The 19589-nt window shown below is 46.5% G+C and overlaps 6 protein-coding genes across 6 annotated transcripts; 4 read left to right on the top strand and 2 right to left on the bottom strand.

Moving 5' to 3' along the window:
- Positions 1–267: 267 nt before the first annotated feature.
- EYB26_008553 (uncharacterized protein) lies at positions 268–1095 on the top strand (the record flags this gene model as incomplete). The annotated part of the gene is made up of 2 exons (XM_054267804.1): positions 268–559; positions 608–1095. 2 exons carry the CDS (start codon positions 268–270, stop codon positions 1093–1095), a joined length of 780 nt encoding a protein of 259 aa, XP_054123779.1.
- Positions 1096–1124: 29 nt separating this feature from the next.
- Positions 1125–2747, bottom strand: EYB26_008552 (uncharacterized protein; the record flags this gene model as incomplete). The annotated part of the gene is made up of 4 exons (XM_054267803.1): positions 1125–1863; positions 1918–2033; positions 2087–2361; positions 2423–2747. The coding sequence occupies 4 exons, from the start codon at positions 2745–2747 to the stop codon at positions 1125–1127; spliced, it is 1455 nt and encodes a 484-aa protein (XP_054123778.1).
- A 4553-nt stretch (positions 2748–7300) lies between these two features.
- Positions 7301–7967, top strand: EYB26_008551 (uncharacterized protein; the record flags this gene model as incomplete). The annotated part of the gene is made up of 2 exons (XM_054267802.1): positions 7301–7567; positions 7626–7967. The coding sequence occupies 2 exons, from the start codon at positions 7301–7303 to the stop codon at positions 7965–7967; spliced, it is 609 nt and encodes a 202-aa protein (XP_054123777.1).
- Positions 7968–9057: 1090 nt separating this feature from the next.
- Positions 9058–10464, top strand: EYB26_008550 (uncharacterized protein; the record flags this gene model as incomplete). The annotated part of the gene is made up of 3 exons (XM_054267801.1): positions 9058–9397; positions 9442–9721; positions 9795–10464. 3 exons carry the CDS (start codon positions 9058–9060, stop codon positions 10462–10464), a joined length of 1290 nt encoding a protein of 429 aa, XP_054123776.1.
- A 4263-nt stretch (positions 10465–14727) lies between these two features.
- EYB26_008549 (uncharacterized protein) lies at positions 14728–16712 on the top strand (the record flags this gene model as incomplete). The annotated part of the gene is made up of 5 exons (XM_054267800.1): positions 14728–14814; positions 14869–15025; positions 15081–15273; positions 15337–16349; positions 16411–16712. 5 exons carry the CDS (start codon positions 14728–14730, stop codon positions 16710–16712), a joined length of 1752 nt encoding a protein of 583 aa, XP_054123775.1.
- A 324-nt stretch (positions 16713–17036) lies between these two features.
- On the bottom strand, positions 17037–19451 carry EYB26_008548 (uncharacterized protein; the record flags this gene model as incomplete). Its single annotated transcript, XM_054267799.1, has 2 exons — positions 18104–18121; positions 18177–19451. The coding sequence occupies 2 exons, from the start codon at positions 19449–19451 to the stop codon at positions 18104–18106; spliced, it is 1293 nt and encodes a 430-aa protein (XP_054123774.1).
- Between the last annotated feature and the right edge of the window lie 138 nt (positions 19452–19589).

Genomic DNA, 19589 nt, shown 5'->3' with positions numbered 1-19589 from the left:
ATGCCACAACCTGATTGGCCAAGTCGCAATATGCAGCTAGTCAAAACTTATTTCCATTTTGGGAAATGTATCGATTAAAGTCTCCACTTTTCTCACGATATCAAGTTGGAGCTGAGGAGGTATACGAAGAAAATAGAATTATATTTACATTCTGTAGGAAGAAGTAAAGTATTTAAGATGGCTGAATGTCCAGGTTGAATGTCTAAATTTGATTTTCATACTTCATCATCTTTCCTATCTTCATTTGATCTTGTCTAGTCTCCGAACATGGATACCCTCTCCCTCGCCGGCAAAGTAGCCATCATCACCGGATCAGGTCGTGAGACTGGTATTGGCGCAGGGATTGCTACTGCACTCGCACGTAACGGTGCCTGGGTGGTGATTAACCATGTTTCGGATAAGAGTGCGCCTCGAGCTGCTAAGGTGGCCGAAACGTTGAACCAGAATACTGTCGGGAAAGCGGTTGTTGTGCAGGCGGATGTGTCGTCACCAGAGGGCGCAAAGATGCTTGTTGAGGAAGGGTTGAGATTGTTTGGTGTGGACCATGTTCATATTTTGGGTATGTTCACATAACAAGGAAATCTGAATGTTGGCTGACTTGTGATAGTAAATAATGCTGCAAGTGGCAGTGTCGAACCGTTCCTCAAAGCATCCCCCTCTTTCATGGAGGGCATGTTCAAAACAATTGTTTTCGGACCAGTATACATGATCCAAGCCGTCATCCCTCACATGCCTCGCGGCGGACGAATCATCAACACGGGAAGTGTCGCTTCCAAAGTCTGCCCGGGTCCCGTTCCGATTTATTCAGGCGCAAAAGCAGCAGTGGATGCAATGACGTTCGGGATGTCGATGGAACTGGGACGCGGATATGGAGTGACTATCAACACTGTGATGCCGGGTGGCGTGGCGACTGATGCATTGCCCAAGGAGGTTATGGAGAAGCTTCATCAGCCCTTAATTGCCATGACGAGGGCTGAAGAGAGGATCGGGACGATTGAGGATATTGGCGATGCGGTATTGTTGCTTTGTAGTGAAAACAGTCGATGGATCACGGGCCAGGTTATTAGTGTAAGCGGTGGTATCACGGGTGGTTGATTTTTCTGAAACATATGTATGATAACAAATCAAGGCGGTGGCGTTACGTTGTCAATTGCATTTATAAGCGATTCATTTTCCATATCTGTGCCGCCAATAACATCAATCCAAGCAATGTCGCGAGATAGCTGAAAAGCATCAGTCGCGAACTGTATGTCCAGATAGCTCATGTACCTGCGAATTTCAGTTACGTAGAGCCAACGGTTCGCAAATGGCTGCAAAGCAGCGACAGTAAGTATAGCCCACAGTTCAAGATGCATCAATCCATCATCGTGGTATAACGAGGAATTTTGGCGGTATAACGACAGGACCGAGAGAAACTTTGCCGTTAGAGTTGTGAACTCGGTCTCATCCAGGAAAAAAGAATACATCCGCTTGAGGGCAGCAAGCAGAATTAGCATAGACAACCGTACCATCTCGCGAGACAATTCTGTCGGGTCGACCACATCATTAGTTACTGCATCGAGTCGCGGGATTGAAAGTAATGCATGTGTAACAGGACCGATTGATTGAAGAGGGCTGAGATCGTCTTCTCGTCTCCAGAATTCGGGTTCTTGGTAATGGGTATTGATGGCGTCGGCAATCTCTCTGATTCTGTCCAATGCGTCTAATATGGGTTGCATTGGTGTATAATCCTTGTGTATGAGTTTGCAGATAATCTGCTCCAGTCGAGGTGTCCGGACGGGTTGGCAAGCTGGTGAGAGATCGCACATGTATTCCGGAAATTGCGGGCATGTGTCATGTGTGGCAGAGCCCAGAGCATCGTACCTTAATCACGTCGAATTAGCATTGTGTCAGCCGAATAGAGAAATTTCCGTTTACCATGATGCCCAAAGCGCCAGATTGCTGCTGATGTTTCTGTATCCTCCGCGGAGCTCTATGATCCGACGTAGACCTTTAATATGTGTCACCCAACGTGCCCATAACCCAACATATATCTATTCATACTTTATTAGTCTTCTGTTTCAAGGCTGATGCTAAAGATTCGTACATCATGACAGATAAGCCCTAGAATAGTCACAATAACCCCGTCACTAGCACAATCATCACGAGACTCAAGTCGTTTAGTAATCTGTCCAAGACACTTTCCGTAATACTCCAATGTTTCCGAGCATTTTTCGTACTGGAATGTCTCTGGTTGTTTCCTCTGCGCCATGAACATGGCTGCATTGGCCATGCATAACTGGAATGCAGTGGCATCAGTCAAGGCCATTGAGAACCAGACGGCGCGAAATGGGCGGAAGACATAATCCGATTCCGCGTTCACTTTTTGACATATTGGTGAGACACATTCGGGAATGATATTTGAAGGGGATGAGATACGCACTGAAGTAGATGAGCTCCTGTGCTCTGGGTTGCAATTCGCAAGGAAACGGCCATAAATTCAATGACTTTGAAACCGGAATCTGTTCACAAATCTGATCTGGACAACTCCTAGTATCTGCAGCCACATATGGTCGTTCAAGAGCATATGTCACCGCTTGGGGCTTTCTTCTACGACTTGGCCGACCTCGACAGGCACCTCGTATGGAGTGGCTCCGAATCGAGCGCTGGGTGCCTTTTTTCTTCACATCGTTAGGATGGCTAGAATTGACGAATAGGTGGCCTCCACCGTGATGTTTTATTTGTGGCGAGACTAATTGAGCGCCCATCTCAGCATTGTGCAAGCAAGCCATGGATAAAATTCGGAGGACGCTCGACTGGAAAGAGGAGGTGGCAATTCATTCTCCGGCTAGCGGTGTTAGCGTACCCCGGGTCCGGTACCACTGTTGTGGCAACTGGCAGCCACAAACCCTTTAGGGTTACGCATTCTATGGCTCTAAGGTCTCAATGCTTATGAAGTGAAGCTCAAATATAAAAAGAGCGAAGAAGATGATTTATACATGGCGTCAAGTTTTCTATTGTATAAAGTGGCTATCTACTTGATGTCTCTTTCCGGCCGGTATAGCATTGCCGACGGAGACGGAACGGGAATCTCATCTCTCCGTCCAACGTGAAACCATCGGTTGATTTCTACGCAACTCACCCGTTTCATTGTCCCATCTCACATCTCGAGTCTCATTTTGCTATCTTACTGGAGTCAATATGACACGCGCACATCATTCGCGCGACAAGGCTGCCCGACCGTGGCTATCTGGCAGAATATTTAATCCGAAACAGATCTATGCCGACAATGTCGACGTCGATCTCGTGGAATGCGTCGATCATGAATAGGTATACATTGCCTGCGACGGCGCTCCAATATCAAAACGCGGCACTCTCCCAGCACACAGCGATTGTATCATCATTGCGGTAGATGGCGCATGCCGGCACAATGGCACCTCTGAAGCGCAAGCCGCCATCGGGGTTTATTTTGGCAAGCAATCGTTAAATAATCGCAGTGTGCGACTGAATATTGACAATCCAACGAATCAAATCGCCGAGTTGACTGCTGGATTTTATGCTCTCAGGCGAGCCATGCTTCTTGCAAAACGCGGTCTTCTAACAGAGGATGACGAGGGGAAGCAGCTATCTATGGTGGTGATCAAGTCGGATTCAGAGTATCTGGTCAAAGGCATGACGCAGTGGATTCTCAAATGGAAGAAGAACGGATTTCGAAACGCCAAAGGTGCGCCGGTGGTTAATGCAGAGCTTTTCCAGAAGCTGGAGCAGGCTTATCAGGAGTTGATCGGCCTAGGCATTTATACGTTTTTTTTGGCATGTTCCCCGGGAACGGAATCGGGAAGCGGATCAGTTGGCGAACAACGCTTTTAGAGAAGCGCGCGGCGATGATTTGATAGAGAAGCTTTGTGGAATGAGAATCTGACAGTTGTCCAGTAAAATAGAACTAGGACCCTCTCCTGCCTGGGAAGTATGCGGGTTGCACTGTTTGTAGTTTTGGTGTTGGCTCTGTTTACCCTTGCTATGACTACCAGACTCTGAGCACATGCAAATACGAAACTAAACATACCTCAGGCTCAAAACACTAGTCATGCAGCCATTCCATTCAAGGCGAATGATCAACGTAGAATACCACCAATAACGAACCCGAGTACGTGAGATATGTGACGCTACCACATCATTATATATAAAATGAGCATTATAGTTATCGATACTCCGTCGTTTCGCACAAACCAAGCGAGGTAATATGTAGTATACATAGGAATAGGAAATTTCTCGGCCTGTTGCATGTTACAACTTACCACGTACATAGTATAGTAACTTAGTTACAGTACAACGGAGAAAAGCGCCACATACAATGACTAATCTACATACTGAATGAAACATGGCTGAAGCCCGAAAGTTTGACTGATTAGCCGGTTCGCCCGGTCCGGATAGCAGATTCCATTGGCCAATGGACCTGCCAGATCGGGTACTCAGGATACTCACGGCGTCAACGATTTGAGAGGGGAAAACGAAAAATCGGGAGAAAGCCAGAGAGAAAAAAGAAGAAGAAAGCAAAGAAAGAGTGGTTTCCAATTGGGTTCGTGCGATCATCGATGTGGATAGATCGAAGGAAAAAGATAAAGGGGAAAAGTTGATGGAGAGTTCTTACTGGCGGATGCTACAGGTGGCAGTCCGGACTATTAGATCGTGGCTTTCCAATGATCTCCGAGGGTCGGTCTCGCTGGGATTGTAGCAAAAAGAAAGAAGAAACAAACACAATACGTACTCTGCTCTCTGTAGCGCGTTGAATACAATCAATCCATCGTCGAATGTTGTACGCGTACGCCCACTGATGATGATGGCATTTGAGTAATTAATGCTGCAGACAACGGACGACGAAGATAAGCACCATATGTATGATGACGCCATGGATTCTCTAGTCGTTTCTCAGTCTGTACAGCTGCGTATCGCGAATACTGGAAAGCGGTCCGTTGTGGGGGAACACCCACTGCTTACCACACAATACGTCCCAAGGATACCATGGTAGCCCGCAACATTTATAAGGATTTTTGCAATTGTATGAATCAGCATATACAGAGCAGTTCGCTAGACGGATCGTCGATGTAAGCAAGCCTGGATAATGTCAACCCGATTTTATTGAAAGTTAATTGACTGAGCATTGACTGAGCAATTGCTGGATTCGTGCCATACTCGTACGGTATCGTTCTGCCACCGTATCGTACCATCGCTGTCATCTCCACTTTCCTTCAGCCCGCGTCCCTCCTTCCGTGACTAAGGGCCGACTGCCTCCATCATAAATTATCTCGACATCTCTCGATTCTTTCTCTCCGAACATCTTCAACTAACGACACCGACTCAACGTGTCTGACTCCCGATTGTCAGACTCCGGGGTATCAATACGCCCGGCACCTGACTGTCGTCTCGACGACACACTCCACAATCACGCGCTATTAGTCAAGCTCTCCCTAGCTCATCCGCTTTCCTTCTGCCTAACCAAGAGCACTGCCCGCCTTGCTGGCTGAAGATTTTTCGCGTATATTTAGTATGCCTGATTGATTTTTTCTTTCATTATCATTCTTGACATTCAAAAAAAAAAAATACAACACACGATCGCTGTTCATTATTATCAACATGAGCTCTCCATCGGTCCATCTCCAGACACCAGCCGACCCTTCCGTCCGGCTGAGCACTCCTCGTTCCTCCGACTCCAAATCATCGACTTTTCTCGATATTGTGCGGTGCTCTCGCTGTCAACGATCGCTCAGTATCAACGGGACATCCTCACCTGCTCAAGGAGTCGTCCAATTCGGCATGAATTCATACTACTGCAGTCGATGTGCGTCAATGGTGGGCTTCAACAACCGCTGAATTCGAATTTCCAGCACTTTCGAACACAAAGGGCAAAATAGAAGAAACCTCGGGCACCAACTGGCCTCATCGCTTACTGTCTGTCTACGGACAGACGGATCTCGGGCATCAGCCGCTCAATAAAGATTGGGCGGAAAAACTCTACGGGACATACACACTTGCACCATTAGAGTACATACGACGTCCTGAGAAGTTACAAACATGAGCGAACACGAAGGGTTCGTACGAAAATTGATTTCGAAGTCTATCTTATCGAGTTTTTACGGTATGACAACGACACGAGTAACGCAACCGCCCGATACCACAGTCATGCCGCCCTCAAGACATACTTGACTAGCCCTCTCAGCTCACACATTTATCCTTATGTATGATCAAGGAGCATCTGGAATGCACCAGGATTATCTCATGCATCATGGATAGGAGTTCTTATTTACTCTGAACGATAGACCAATTGATCCATCAGTCATTGTTATTGTTACTCTTTGCTTTATAGTTACGATATCCAGATAGCGCGTTGCTTTTATGTATTTAGTGAGCGATTCAAAAAGGACAACGGAGTTGATTCTTGATGACAGTATTTCCACACGGCGGGCGTTCTTTTTTTCTTTTTGGCCATTGATACCCGGATGATTCCCCTTTATGAGTACCAGAGCGTTCTATTCATATCCCCGAGTTGACTGTTGATGCAACTCTGTCTAACTACGATACTTTTTTTTTCCGTAAGGAAAAATACCACATGATAATCTTCTATCTTGTCGAACTACTGGGCTTGTCTAAATACGAGATTATTTTTTTTTTTCTTAATAACACCATGTTCTCGGACTACATAACTAGTACTTTTGCCTGGCATTGATGTGTTAGTAGTTAGTTAACTAATAACGTAGGTTATTTGGCCGTTTGAGTCAGCATCTTTAATCCGATTTGTCATGCACACTGTGGTCAATGATCACCTAACTTACCCAAAGTGGAAGGTGCTACGACTTTGGAACGGGAGGGCTTTGGGATAGGGTTAGGGCTTGCGTACGAAATTTTTCAGTCTTGGTCCATGGATCGGAAAGGACTTCCGCCTTGTACCGGATTTCGAACTCCCCTACCTGGTAGGTCATAATATTCCATCAATCGGAGTTCATGTCATCTTTATTGATTGGATGGTTCTTGGGTGAGATAGAGATTTCGAGTTGATGATGCACCAGGGAGAAGTTGAGAATGACATGATTATTCGCGATTGCTGAGGTATGAGGGATGATGTAGCTTTGTAGTCAGATGTCTAGTTGAAAGTAAGAGAGAGAAACATGTAGTTACTTCAACGAAAACACGTTCTCACTTTCCTTCCTTGCTTTTTCTTATAGTAACCCAGCAAAGAGAATCATGCTCAAACGCCCACTCTTATCTTCAACAACCTATATATACTACACACATCATCATTATCGAGCGACCTCTAAGAACTAGAATGGCCTCCGCAGCTTCTGGCAGTTCCGCAACACGCACACCCTCCATCTCCGACACCATCAAACACGACCACGTCGCCCTGCGCAACGGCTACAACAAGATCCTGGGGACGACGGATCTCGACGAAAGACGTAGATGGCAGAACCAATTCACCTGGGATCTTGCGAGGCATGCTGTGGGGGAGGAGTTGGTTGTTTATCCGGCTTTGGAGAAAGTCGTGGCTGATGGGAAGAGGATTGCGGATAGGGATCGGGAAGACCATCAAATTGTATCCCTCCCTTCATTCCCAAATCTCGGATTTATTTGTGCTGATAAGAGGTATAAAGGTAAAGAAGTATCTCTACAAATTCCAAGCCCTAAACCCAACCGACACAGAATTCGAGCCTACCCTACGCAACCTCTGGGGCGATCTGAGCGCACACATCCGCAAGGAGGAGGAAGAAGACCTCATACAGCTAGAGGATGGTCTGACGCAACAGGATTCCGCAAATCTGACGAGTAGTTTTGAGAGGACAAAGATGTTTGTGCCGACTAGGAGCCATCCGATGGCCCCCGACAAACCGCCGTTTGAGACGGTGGCGGGGCTTATGGCGGCGCCGATGGATAAGTTGGCGGATATTTTTAGGAGGTTTCCTGAGGAGGCTTCATATGTTGACCCGTTGTTGTAGTACGTGGTTGGTGGTCGTTGAGGAGAGGACGAACTTAGGGCTAAAATTAGGGTAAAGGCACGGCTGTTTTCTTCCTTCCTAGCATAGTTAGTTATATTCTACTCTAGTGTTTAAACTCCCACCATAGAGTACATACGTAGAATCAAATCTGCTTTCTAACTAGATATTCTTTTGGTCTTCTCATGCTCAAAGTCACTCATTCTATCAATTTTTATCTCACTATCAAAGTCGTTATCAACCGATTCGCCTCGCGTCGTCGGAGTCTATTGTCCGAGAATCTCATCACCATTGGCGCGGATTCGGCAGGGATGAACATCTAGTAAGGGTAGATAATAGAAATGCAGCTATCGATAATATAGTTATATTCATATTCAACTCATCTTTGTCGCGTTTTGTCTAGTTGGCCGGAAGATAACACCTATATTCCATTCCAAGACTGAAACATTGGCGGACGTATAACTCAACCACTTGCATTGTGCTGAACTCAACACTCCAGGAGGTGAACAAAAAGATATAATGGGCTCAATCGATCCATCAGACTACCCCCCGACAATCCGGTTTGCAATTTTCGAATGCGGTACACCACTGCCCCTCGCCCGTGAAAGCTACGGGACCTATGGCGGCATTTTGAAGCTCTATTCTCCGCACAACAAACCCCCAATACTCTTGCGTCAGAAAAGACGATTGCATTTTCAAAATATCAGGTTAATTACGAAGGGCCGAGTATCCGGATCTGAGTGAGGTGGATGTTATTCTTATCAAAAAGCTTCTCCTCACGCTGTCGGACTTCGGACACGCTAGGACTGTTGACTGTCCGGCCTATCTACCATCGGATGGCCATAACTTTCTTATCGTTCAGGATGTCCATGCTCGATGATGATTGCAAGTTGCGACGATGGACAAATGGACAATCAATGGATCTAGAATGAGCGACGGACGATAGCCCCGATTTGCGTCAATGGATGCGTTGGAAGGGTTGGTTAGGTTCAAGAAAATGGAATATATCCATGTCGCAATCAAAAGCACTGAAATCATGTTTTTGTTACGAACATGAAGACATAACTTCAAAAACTCCAGAAAGAACATCAAAATGGCAATCGAGGCAACAGTTCCCCAACCGCACATCAACCTCCAGCGAGGCTGGCCATCACCTCATCTTCTACCAGCCAAAGCCCTCCTTGCAGGTGCAGATGGAGTCTTGTCAAACACCGCTCGAGCAACAGATGTCATGCTCTATGGCCCCAACATTGGAGATCCAGCTCTCCGTAAAGACATCGCAGAATGGCTGTCGCGATTGTACTGCCTACGCTCACCCCAAGCACAAATCCAGAAGCTTCGCAGCCGGAGCCAATTACCTCGGAGCGTATTTGCATCACAAACGGCGCATCGGGGAATCTATAGGCTCTTTTGTCTGGTTTTACGGATCCAGTGTACGCACGTCGTATATGGATGGTCGAGCCGACGTACTTTCTAGCATGCACGATTTTCGAAGACGCGGGCTTCCAGGGCCGTCTAACCGGAGTCCCAGAAGGTGATGACGGTGTGGACGTGGAATTTTTGAGAGCACGAATCAATGATGTTGATGAAGAAGCTGCAAAATCAGGTGCAGATGCGCAAGAGACCACTTTCAAGAACTCACCTCAATATCCCAAGCTGTACCGACATGTCATTACCTCGTTCCCACGTTCAGCAATCCAAGCGCGAAAACATACACACTCGCGCGGCGAGAGGCTTTGGTTAAACTGGCTCGGGAGGTGGATTCCCTGATTGTGACGGATGACTGCTATGATTTCCTGTCGTGGAAACAGTAGAGGAGCACGAAGATAGTGGTTTCACCGGACACTCGAAATCTGCTTCGATGCCACCTCCGCCACCGCCCAGATTGATTGACGTTGACAACTCACTACCCGGGGGAGATCTCAAATGGGGAAATGCTGTAAGTAATGGGTCATTCTCCAAGGTGCTTGGACCGGGAATGCGATGTGGTTGGGCTGAGGCGACACCGGATTTCATTACACGTCTAAACCTGGTGCTCCAGGTCAATTCTCGTCGACCACTGATCGAACACGTTCTCCGGACAGGCAATATGGAAGACCATATACGACAAGTTCTAGTGCCAACATATAAGGCTCGCTGTGCAATCGTGCAACAGGCGATTGAAGAGTACCTCGGGCCATTAGGTGGAAATATTGATATTGGAAGACCTTATAACCTACCTGCAGGCAATGAGACCGAGCAAGTTATGGGAGGTTTCATTAATATCACATTTCCCGAGGGCATAGCTGCGGATGACGTTGCGGCTGTTTCGTTGAAAGATTATAACCTTAGGTTTCTTGCTTCAGGGGCTATGAGGGTTAGGGGCAGTAGTGGAATGAGTAATGAGGCTCTGTTGAGTAGAGGTGCAAGACTTTGTTGGGCATGGGAGGAGGAATATATGCTCATTGAAGGTGTGAAAAGAATAGCTAGTGTCTTGAAGGAAAAATTCCTTGTTTCTTAAGGAATGGCATGATTTGATGTTAAACCACCCAGTTCATGTGTCTAGGTAATTCGAAACTTAGCCTATTTCCTCCTTCTAGATTTAAGTCATTCATCATACTCACTAGTCCGACTACAACCTCAGGAAAATATTACTTTCTTGCAAAACCGCCTGTGACGGCTCAGCTAACCGTATGCTCAAGCAACGAATCCTGATTCCCGGATATCAATGAAGTCGTTGCCGATAAATTCCGATCAACATCTTCAGAGTGTGCTGCCTAGGCAACAAATGTAGATTAAGCACATCATCTCGTCACTCGAATGCATGCATATCTGCCTGTCACCACAGTGCATGCGCGCCATATCAACTTCAAACGTAGCGGTGAGAATACCAACGTTGAATCTACCGACATCCAGTGACGTTGCCACATCCGTCGTTTCTATCTGAACATGGTCATGCACGCATTTCCAAGTAGAAATTGTTGCCCCGTTTGGCTGTCTGAAGATTGCACAACATGAAGCATGTATCTGTGAAGTCACGGGTGCCTACAAAATGCTACATAATCAGTTAAAGTGCGTAGGTGTCCAATGCTATCGTTTTGTCAGGTATGACAGGAGGTGATTTATAGTGGATAGACTGGGGCATTGCGTCTGAGATAGGGTCGCCATGAGTCAGTCAAGGTCTTAGCTTGTGCGTTGCTATGGTCTAGGGATTTGATCAGATTTCTGATCCGCGTCTCCAATCCCGTAGTTGACTTGATGGGTTAATGGTCAACATGTGCCGAAATCCAAGGTTATAGAATATTCCAGATGAAGTGGTTCCATCAATATTGCTGATCCGAGGACGGTTTCTGTTTCCAATCGATGCGTATATGGCCGTTTCGACTAAGATGCACAAAGGAACACACACATACACACACACACACACACACACACAATGAAACACTTAGCTAACATCTTCAGAAACCAGTCCCACTAGTACTTCATGTTTTCGATACTTCGAACTCATCAAGGATAGAGTTGATTTAACAGACCCTAAAAGCGCATAGACTCCCTATATTGCGCCTCGTTCTCTACTTTCTATTTAGGATTCTTAACTAGTTTATTTGAAATACATTGTTTTTTTATAACCATGTGTCTAGTAATGATACGCTGTTTAGCTCTCGAACACTCTTGAAGTCAAAATGCATACCCCTACACCGACTTTGTATGCCAAAGCCCTATCTCTGCATGGCCAAGCGCACCAGACGAAATAGGCATACTATCAAAATGATCTGGCGGTGGTCATAGTCCAATTAGTCGATTAATATATCAAAGGTTCTTCGTTGGTCGACTAGATACACTTGCACCTAATACCGAACAGCAGTCACATTACCCGATTGGGTATCCAATGTATAACTATACAAATGATGCAAGTGTAGCAATCTATCAGAATTCCCCCAGGAGGTCTTCTTTTTCGTCTAATCACCAACATTCCCAGAAAATCGACTAGCCCCCGCCTTGCCTATTAACCGTAGACGGTTAGCCCTAATATCAAGTTGGTTCAATGTTGATCATGTATCTTGGAAGAAAGCAAAGCAATGTATGTGTGTACGGAGTACAGGCCGGTATAGGCCCTGCCTAGCACACGCTTTAGCGCGATCAATTGTCAAAAACCGATCGCCGCTTTGATGTTGCGTGGCCAATGCAGGGCCCTTTTACTAGTCCTCACTAGCAGGTGTGGGAAGTAAAGAAGACATGTCATATACGCTACTGAAAACGGGCTGCAGCGCCGGTCGCACTTTTGGAATTTCTCCATTTTGTCATGCTTGTGGATGAATGGCGGCTGAGACGATTATCCGATCCTGTTTTGTTGGGAGAGGGTTTTGAATAATTTCCGAGAAAGAGGTTTTACGGTAGAGTACGGTTTGCGCAGGGTTATCGTAAGACATGGCAAGTCTTGTGTAACGGCGTCAAATAAGTACGCAGATAAATTGACCTACTGTCTACAAGGTTGATGCCAATCAACATAATTCCTGGATCCCTGTCAGTTAGGCTATCAGTCTACTGGGGTATCCCTGTGTCTTTCTCGAGTCATTTACTACGAGTAGTACACGGGAGAGATGTGAAACCTGCCGTCCTGTTGGCGGGAGGGCCTGAATTTGGGTTTGTAGGTTTTTTCTGCATGAAGAGACTGTCCTGTGCAAATTCTTCTTCTCACAGATCGTTCGAGGCCCTGTCCAGTTCGCGGGCAGAGGTCTCATCCGGAGCTGGAGGAAGGCAGCAAGGTTAAGGCTATCTCCCGGGTTTTTCTTCCTTCTACTGGTAAAATCCCGTTCATGCATTACTTCTAAGGAGGATTTGATCCGCATGATGATTTCGTCCTGGCAAAAGAACTAGAACGGACTAGGAAGCAGAAACACGGGAGTAATAGGAGGCAAAAGACATGTCGAATGCAAGCAATATGTGTTTGCTTTCTTATCCACTATGCCATTTTATACTGTCAGAACAAACGGTGTGTAAATGGGATCAACAACTAGATGATAATGGAGTAACCGAGCATGTGAGGATCGCGATTCAGACCAGACGGTCTTGTTTTGTTCGCAATTGGAAATCAGCAGGAAATTTATCTCCATAAAACATTGCAACAAGAGAAATCCCCCGGAGTCAGAGTCCACGTGGCTTGGTTTCATAATCACATTTCTCGAATACGATGGAGTAACAATTGTTGGAGTATTGCTCCGACAAGCCAGTGGAAATCATCTACGAACCCCCAAGTCTTACGTATCATGTGACATAGACAGATCGCCAAGTTCAAAAGAAAAGAAACTCAAGAGGTGACAAATATGAAACGGTACCTGCGTATACATCAACATGGTAATGAAGCTCCAAGGTTCATCGATCAGATATGTCAAACAGGTGGCTTCACCCAGAGAATGACTAGCGTCGATGACTATGTAATGCTATGGGGATGTATTCTATTCAGAGATCTGTTTGACTAGGATCCATAACCTATAAGTTAGTTACCAGAACCCGCGAAAAAGAGAGAAAAGAAATATAAAAAAAAGCAATATGCCAAACAGACGGTACCTACGACGTGCAGGGTTAGTTAGTGTGGATTGACAAAGCCATTCCGAAGGACCCCGGCTGAAACAGCCCCTCTCTAGGGTTCCAAACAGGCAGCATACCCTGTTCGAACAAAAGCAATCAAGTGATTAGGGACAAATGTTTTTCAGCTCTTGGTAGTCGAATACTCCGATTACAATGACCATTTCGAGGCTGTATTTCTTCCCCGGAAATGGCTATTGTTTGCTCACCGGTCGCTGTCTGCGTAATAGTTCTACTTAGGGCTAAAACGGGTGAATGGGGGTCAATTAGGGTTATCACCTGGACCAACCTCCTAGCTATGCGCCTACTACGTAACAGCAAAAAAAAAAAAAAAAAAAAAAAAAAGGAAAAAGAAAAAGAACGAACGACAAAGCGAATGTATAAGCGGCCAAGAGCATGTATCCCACTGTTAAGCTCTCTATAATTGTACGAGGCTGCTGCTGCATATTGAGGCCCAGCGAAATGCATGGGTGATTGGCGAGATGTCTCTGCAGGCCACTCGTTTCCACACCAGTTTTGATCCCATCTGCCCTCTTGAATTTTCTTTTGTTTTCTTTCCCTACTAGAAAAATCCATTCTTCTTTCCTTTTTAAGCTAGTCCCACTTTCTCTCGGGTTTTTCAGCACGGAAATGGTCCCATTTGACAACAAACCACGGCCGGTGAATGTCAACCCGCTTTACTTGCAGTAGAAAAAGTGGCGGATGCGCGACAAATTGGAGTAGATGCAGCAATCACGTCTGTTTATATTTGTGGATCAATGATTCTACTGCTCTATCGAGTTCTAGGACATGGTCGCAGTTCCTTTGACTTTGTTTTCGACAAGGTTTATATATATAGTCGTTTCTGGTATGGGATTATCTGGTGTGCATGACCCTTAAAACAACATCTATCGCAAGCCACATCTACACTATAATCTGAACGCATGGAACTGCATGTGATCTGCCTCTAATGTCAAAATTCTCTTCGGGTCGTCTACTTGAATCTCTGTGATCTAAATGACATCACTGTTCAGGTCACCAGATCCGTTGTCCTGATATACAGAACGATACCCACATAGCAGAAGGCTCATATCTCCAGGACCCTGAAGGCATTCTGCTCCACCGATAGTTCATCCTTCATTGATTAAATCCTGTAATTCAACTGAGAAACCTCTCGCTTGGGCTATTTATCCACACATGCCATTCTATGATCTCAAAAATGCACATGACCACCTCCCCTCCTCGCGAGAGAGGTCGCCGAGGACATCGATCTAGTGAAGAAGAATTCGTGCTCTATCTACAGGGGGTAAGAACACAAGAAGTCATTGCTAGTAGAGGATACTAATTCAAGCGATAACAGATACCCCAACATTGCAGATGGCAAGAACTGAAAGACTTCGTCCGTCAGACTGCGCTCCATATCAGACAAGCAGTTGTCTACGATGACCAACATGGATATCCTACGGGACTAGGTCAGATTATAGTCAAAAATGAAGATGAGGCATGGCGAACATATCGTGAGCCTACTCCAGAAGTCGTGTGTTATGCCGGCATCAACTGATAAGTAGATAGGAAAGCTTTCTACAACGGGATGGGATGGCCACCCCTTAACCGTGACTTTGGCCAGAGCAAGTTCTCCTACGAGACCAATAGCTGGTCCTACGAAAAGTTCGTCGGCCTCGGGTCCTATATTGCCGCACGGAGGGAAGGTTGCCAGGAATTCTGTTGTGAGGACTCCGACGCCGGAATCGCCTGCTACTACGGAGTAAGTCAGCCCTATCGTGCTTTAAAGGCGATCTATGTTGACACCTGTTACGATAATTTTCAGACCCATCCAATCACATTCAATAGCAACAGGGACCATATATCCTCAGTACATCACTCCATGCACGCCAACAAGGCATAGCCATGGACACCTCCAGGGGTTCTCGCCAATGATGGAGTCGCCGGGAGGGTATGGGCATCACCATCATCATACATCGGCTGGATGGAACGTGTACCCTGATGGATTGGGGATGCTCACATTTCCATCTCCAGCGATAACAATGTTCCCTCCCCCGCCGATGGAGCAACAGCAGATCGAATATCCGTATTATTTCCCTTATTCACATCCAATGCAAATCCCAGTACGCGGCCAGCCGATGTACACAGAGACGAGGTATCCTGATTATCACCAGCAGCAGGGAGGGCCCTCTGCTTTTTTCAGTCAGTTTCCGCCGGCTCCCAGCCAGTATTATTATCATCACCAACAACAGGGGTACCACGTCTACGGCTATGAGTCACGAAAACCTAGCTTCCATTCTAGTAGCACATCTGAAATATATCCAAACACTGCAGCAGCACCATATAGCAACGAAGGAGGCATAAACCCACACCAAGCACTACCCCAAGGCATACGCCATATTATAATCGACAACATTTGCCCCGGCGTCGACATACAAACACTCCAAGATCATTTCCGAGACGCCGGGCACATGCTACACTGCCAGATTATCCGCGACAACGAAAACGGCCACGAAGCTCGCTGTAACGAGCTCAGCTATCCCGGCCAGTGCTACGCAACAGCCACATTCTCAACGGCCGAAGAAGCCGAGAGGGCGGTGGGCATGTATAACGGTTCTGATCTAGGTGGAAGTCGGGTTGTGGTTCGGTTGGATACGGAGTATGATCCTTCTACCGCTGAGGATTCGAATGTAAATGGTGATGGAGGAGGTGGTGAGAGTGACTGGTCGAGATCACAGTCATATTCATTGTCGTTTACGGCTTCGTCAAATCCGCTGTTAGCGTCATCTGTGTCGTCGTCGACGGCTACGACTTTGGGGACATTTTCAGCGTATTCTGGTATGTCATCCTAATCTCTCAATTAACGAAGGATCTTTACTCACGATGTTGTTTCTACTAGGATCGCCAAACTCGCAATCATCGAGCATTCCAGCTACGAACAAGACATACCAGTGCCACAGCCATCAGCAACATCGCGATAGAAGAGATTCTGGAAAGGAGATATTCAAAACTAATAACCACCCCTTCCTTCCTTCTCAAAGTGCTGAGTCGTCATATTGTGTGGACGACGCCTCTTCGCGGTCCGTATCACCCACGTCCAGCACCCGGGCAGGCAACACAGAAGAGAAACCGAGAATGACGGCCATGATGCAGCCGTTGGTGGTTAATGGGTCCGGTCCAGTAGGCAGGGCTAAAATGTGATATGACCTTTTTTTTTTACATGTTACTATCGATCATTTGAAGTGTTTTTCTTTTGTTTTCTGATGTTACCTAGCGATCATTTATTTAGTCTTATTAATTTTCTCTTCTCGAATCCTAATTTACTTTTTGATCATGAGCTTGATTTGATTCGTTTCGATAGTACCTAACCCACTTTTCCCTGGATATAAACGTTGCTGATTTTGATACACATATAAAAAAAAAAAATGAGCCGATTATCAATAGCTAAAAGTAAACAAGAAAACGGAACACCATGATCCAAAGAAACCAATGTGCTTATGCAAATATCCTACAGAGTCGATAAAATTAACGCCGGCTGCTTCGTGGCGGAGGAGTTGCAGAGTACGATCGAGAACGAGTGCGAGACCGTGACGGGGAACGGCTGTAAGAGCGTCGTCGAGGCGCGGCTCGGTCACCGCCGCGACGGGGAGGTGGGGAGCGGGATACAGAGCTTGTGTTTGATCTTGCTCGTCTACCGCGTGCGCGAGGAGGAGGGGATGGTGATCTAGAGTATGATACAGAGCGCGAACGTGAGCGTGAAGATGTATTGGCTCGACGTGGATTGCGTGTCCTATCATTGCGGACAGGTGAACGAGGAAGAGACCGACTGCGAGAGCGGGACCGCGAATATGACGGCGAGCGGGAGTATGACCGTGATCGAGATCGGGACCTGGTGTAAGATCGGCCCCGGCTGGCTGCGCGGTCACCTCGAGGTTGCGGTGAACGGGACCGTGAGTACGATCGAGATGAACCGGTTTCAGAGTAGCTCGAATAGCTAGAGTATGAGCTAACTGATTCCTTGTCTGATTCATCTCGAGGTGCTGCAGGCAAAGCGGAAATGGTTGGCTTTGGAAGATTCTTGAGATGTTCACGCATCTCTTCCGTGAGCGCACCCATACCAATGCTGGTAAAGTAGTTGATGGAGAATCGGGTGTTGCGGGGGTTGTCCAATGGGAAGAGCCCGTCAAAGCTGGGTCGAAGGATAGGATCAGTCAAACGTTCTTTGAGTTTGGCCATTCCCATGTGCTCTGCGAGATCTTGGAAAAGAATTTTGATGAAGATACGACTGCTAGAGGTGGTCTCTTCTTCGTTCAAGTGAATCAAAGAGAGCACGTGCCAGCCAATAGCATCGTTACTGAGAATATGGCCAAAGAAGCGAGCAATGTTGCGGAGTCGGTTTGTTTCGTAGCGATGGATGGTTTCGTAATATTTAGCAAAAGACTCCTCAAAGAGATCTGACCACAATCGGTTCAACTTGGCAAATCGCTCTCCAATGAGTCCGTAAAACTTCGAGTATGTACGCTCTTGAGAACAACACTCAATAATCATCGACGGCAATTCAGGCTCCTTTCCTGGTGGCAGAGAAATCTTCATCAATTTGTGACAGCATTCTTCAAAATCCACACTTGACATGATAGTCAAGTAGATTGTACGCCGCAGATTAACCAAATCAGCATTGCTCTGGTCTTGAATCTCCATTTGGTTTTCCGCTTCTGCTTCCTCGTCCTCGGAACTATCATCGGATTCGTCGCCACTTTCATAGTCGCTTCCTTCACCCAAAATTTCCGCCTTCAATTTCTTATAAGCATCCTCGTGCTCTTGCCACTCAGCGTCGAATTTGAAAATATTCAGTCCATCCAGAGTGTCAATCTCATCATCTAATCCTACCCGATGAGTGATCTGATCTTCCTCTTCAACCAAGTCGAGTTCCTCCCGAATCGCTGGGTTGTCCTTAAATCGATCTTTCCTGACCTGGAATAAGACTTCAATCATATATTGTACACGCTTATCGATATCAGCTTCGTGTAGGATATTCCTGAACTGGTCGAATACCGCCAAAGCAATAGGCCCGCTCATTTCCTCTAAGTGCTGTCCGACTTCGCGGGTCAAACCAACCGCAATCTCAACGCTATCATCTGTAGGTTTATGGAGTAGAAGTAAGAGTATCTGTGCAGCAACCATTTCGTGCACTACCTGCTGGTTGCACAAGTGCGCAATGAAGGTAGTGGAAGAAATGCAAACTGCTTTGTCATTTCGCTTGAATGCTTTTCGAAATTGAACAACCAGTCGCCCAAGTAGTAATTCTCCAACCTGAGGCAACTTTGTGTTGACAATAGCTGCCATAGCGGCATAGATCGGCGTGAAAGGTAGCGACGCAGCCTGGGCTTTCATGATGCTTCGACAAAATAGGCCTCGGCCGCGGATCAGATTTTCGCCAAATAGCTCAGGCACAATATGTTTGATATTGGACACGTTCACTTTGTTGATTAAACCGTTAATCGACTTTTTCAAAGCCTCCCACGCCATTCTCTGATATTCCTTGCTAGATTTGTCTGTAATCTGAGCCTGCAAAGCGCGTAAACGTGCTGGCGGGATATATGTTCCTCCTGATCGCATATTGAGTAGCTTGTCATATTCAGCCTTTGCTGCAGCTTGCTTTTCTTCGTCCGTCATCGGTTTACGCGGAGCGTCTCGAGTTTCCCGTTGTTGCAATCTCTCCGCAAGATGTCGTTCTCTCTCTTTCGCACGATCGGAATCAACATAAGGCAAGTCCGTTGTATCTCTGGGGCGACCACCTGGAGGCGACCTGCGACGGTTGGGCGACGGCGAACGAGATGGAGGAGAACGTTTTCGCACGCTGGATGGCTGCGGCGAGTACGATACTCCTGGAGGGGGAGTAGGTACTCGCACCGCAGACTGTAAAACCACCGGATCGGACATTTTGACTCTGCAAATTCGACTCCCGATTCCAAATGATACGTGAGGAAAAGATGAGAGAATATGGCCGTGCCGTTGACACGGGCTTGGTGGCTGGGGGTTTGGATCAATTACTCTGAAGAGGGAAATTTAAAGGTCAAA

Source organism: Talaromyces marneffei, chromosome 6 (genome assembly GCF_009556855.1).
Source record: "Talaromyces marneffei chromosome 6, complete sequence".
Taxonomy (NCBI): domain Eukaryota; kingdom Fungi; phylum Ascomycota; class Eurotiomycetes; order Eurotiales; family Trichocomaceae; genus Talaromyces; species Talaromyces marneffei.
The sequence above is the reverse complement of the archived record's forward strand: the minus strand, read 5'-3'. Positions and strand labels throughout refer to the sequence as shown.